Here is a 582-nt window from a genome sequence, read left to right as displayed (position 1 = left end):
TTGATTCACTGCCTATTTAATAAATTATTTCATCGCTAGAGTCTAGAGCATACACAAACATAGCCTATAGATAATTAGAGATAATGCTATGGTGCCATACAGAAACTAGTAAGTATTAAATACTAACTGTGGTTCAGGTGACAAGCCCTTCCTGATGGGCAGCGATCTGTGCGAGGTTGACTGCGCTCTGTTCGGGTCTCTGGCGCAGATCATGTGGAACTACTCAGGCTCCCCGTACGAGACTATGGTCAAAGGTAATGTTTTGAACGTGTGCAGTATAATGTACTATATCAATCTTTTTGCAAAACAAGAATCGTGTGTCATGATTGCATGTTAGTTCGTTTTTTGGTTATGCAACTGCTAAGTATATTTGAAAAAAAAATTATGTATTATATACATAACGTGATTTTATCCTTATTCACAAGTGAAATACCCGAACCTGAAAGAATACGTGTTACGGGTGAAGGAGAGACTCTGGCCGGACTGGGACCAGTGCCTGAAGCGCCCCAAGATGAGCTAACTACGGTGGTCACACGAGCGTCGGACTCCTTTCCCTGCCAATAGGAGTGTTGAGTTTGTGTT

At 41.8% G+C, this 582-nt stretch overlaps 2 protein-coding genes across 3 annotated transcripts in view; both read left to right on the top strand.

The window, feature by feature from the left end:
• The window catches only part of LOC119588592 (failed axon connections homolog), a 7,881-nt gene that overhangs the window by 4,109 nt on the left and 3,190 nt on the right, over positions 1-582 (top strand). The gene's annotated exons all lie outside the window — the stretch shown is intronic.
• LOC119588591 (failed axon connections homolog) overlaps positions 1-582 on the top strand; it is a gene marked incomplete at its 3' end in the record, with an annotated part of 4,672 nt that extends 4,090 nt beyond the window's left edge. For both annotated transcript variants that reach the window (XM_037937231.1, XM_037937232.1), the window contains 2 exon segments: positions 138-254; positions 426-582. In XM_037937231.1, coding sequence (XP_037793159.1) covers positions 138-254; positions 426-520 — 212 coding nt within the window.

This window comes from Penaeus monodon, chromosome 24, assembly GCF_015228065.2.
Source record: "Penaeus monodon isolate SGIC_2016 chromosome 24, NSTDA_Pmon_1, whole genome shotgun sequence".
Taxonomy (NCBI): domain Eukaryota; kingdom Metazoa; phylum Arthropoda; class Malacostraca; order Decapoda; family Penaeidae; genus Penaeus; species Penaeus monodon.
The sequence above is the reverse complement of the archived record's forward strand: the minus strand, read 5'-3'. Positions and strand labels throughout refer to the sequence as shown.